The 1,969-nt window shown below is 54.4% G+C and overlaps 1 protein-coding gene across 1 annotated transcript in view; it reads left to right on the plus strand.

Moving 5' to 3' along the window:
• Positions 1–1,467, plus strand: part of LOC107182752 (putative inactive carboxylesterase 4) — a 1,741-nt gene extending 274 nt beyond the window's left edge. The window contains exon 2 of the mRNA XM_015562427.1: positions 1,233–1,467. Within this exon, the coding sequence (XP_015417913.1) occupies positions 1,233–1,452 (220 nt within the window). The 3' untranslated portion in view covers positions 1,453–1,467. The remainder of the gene's footprint in view (positions 1–1,232) is intronic.
• The last annotated feature ends 502 nt before the right edge of the window (positions 1,468–1,969 follow it).

Below are 1,969 nucleotides of genomic sequence, written 5' to 3' on the forward strand. Positions count from 1 at the left end.
GTCCCCTCTCACAGGAAAGGAGGGAAGGGCAGACTTGGGCAGCAGCTCAATGAATGCTTCGGGTGATGGAACGTGTGGCTGGAGCTGGGAGGTGTCAGAGCATCTGATTCCAGAGGACAAGCCTCTCAGGAGGAATGTTGGGGTCACTCACCCCGTTAGCTTCCGCATTTGGCACGTGCATGAGCCAAGGCTAGAATCTTCTCCATGGAGTCTCTTTGGAGACAGGAGTCAGGGTTCCTTAGGGCAGAGTTACTGGTAGGTTTTCTCAATGTACCGGCCCCAGGACCTTGGTTCCTGCAATGAATGGTGTACAGGAGGTGGGATAGACACTCACTGGAAAAACCTGTAGGGCTGGAGGAGGGCGATAAGGGACTCATGTACCAGCATGCAGCGCCTTCATTGAGATTCTTCATCTCTTTCACCCCCCGGCCCATTTCTCTGCTCCCCGTTACATTAAAACTGCTCCATCAGGTTTCCACGCCTTCTTTCATTTCAGTCTTTCCTGTCCCCACACCAGTCAGGTTTCTACCCAGACCACACCGCTGGACTGTTCTAGTGGAGGAGGAGGTCTCCAGTGACCCACCAGCTCTGCGCCCAACCGTGGCAGCATCCACACATGACCCCTCACACCTCTTTGAAATACTTCCTTCTCTTGCCTGCATGTTCTGCATTCACACTTTTGTTCACTGGACCCTGGGGTCTTTGCACGTGCTACCTCTGTCACCTGGAATTTCTTTCTTTGGATATTGGCAAGGTTCTTGTGCTCATTCATTCAGATCTCTACTCAGATGCGGCTGCCTCCGAGATGCCTTCCCTAGACATCTGATCTGAAATAAGACCCCACTGTCCCACCCATGCCTTTTCCGTGACCCTGTTTTATTTACCCTGAGAGCATTTTTGCTAACTGGTGTTATGTTCTTATATGTACCTGTTTATTTGTTGACGATCTGTAGCGTGAGCTCCACATAATTAGAGACTTTCCTATTTTGCGTTGGGCTCTTAGAACAGTGTTTGGCACATAGCAGATACTCAGTAAGTACATGCCAGGTGAATGAATGGAGAGCTAAACAAACAATGCTACACCTGTGAGTCTGGGCTGTGGAGGGCTCACCTAGAGCCCCCAGCCCAAGCTATGGTCCTGGGAATACCACCATGATGACTCTAACCCAGCACCACAGTGCTCCCCCGCCCCCCCCCCCCCACACACACACACACTGTTCTCTTACCCACAGCACAGGGGATGAACACAGCCGGGGCAACTGGGGTCACTTAGACCAGCTGGCCGCACTGCGCTGGGTCCGTCCCCACATTGCCAACTTTGGAGGGGACCCAGGCTCTGTGACCATCTTCGGAGAGTCTGCGGGAGCTGAAAGTGTCTCTGTTCTTGTAAGTGTTCCTGGCCCCGATGTGGGTACAGATGGGCTCCCTGGGACACCCGCTGACCTTTATTAGCAAGACCTGGGTTCAAGGCTGGCCCTACTCTGCACAGAGCAGATAGTGGAAAGCTAATGGCCCAATTCTCCCCTGCCCAACTCTCCCGGGAGCTTAGGGCTCCGCCAGCATCCTGGGGCCATAATCATCTCCAGCCCCGGCCTGCAACATCCCTCCTGACTTGGCTGAGTTCCTAATCCCTTCTCAAAGAGGACTCTCCTCGCTTTTCTTGGGGAGCAGGGTGGGTGTAAATTATGAGGAAGAGGAGGCAGCTGTGAGAGTTGGGCCGAGTGTCGCTGTGTGGCCTCAAGCCAGGTCCACATGTCAGGAGGCCATGAGCACTCACTAAGAACAGGGTGCCTTATGGTTTGTCCATGGCCACGAAGGAGGACAGCAGTCTCTGTGAACGTGGGAGGGAGCTGGGCTGGGGGAAGAAAGTGAGAGGGGGAGGGGAGGGTGGCGTAAGGGTGGGGATGGGACAGGGGACACAGACACACCTGGGAGCCTGGTGTGGGAGATGGGGCCAGAGTGGACACGG

Source organism: Myotis davidii, unplaced genomic scaffold, assembly GCF_000327345.1.
Source record: "Myotis davidii unplaced genomic scaffold, ASM32734v1 scaffold2358, whole genome shotgun sequence".
Taxonomy (NCBI): Eukaryota; Metazoa; Chordata; class Mammalia; order Chiroptera; family Vespertilionidae; genus Myotis; species Myotis davidii.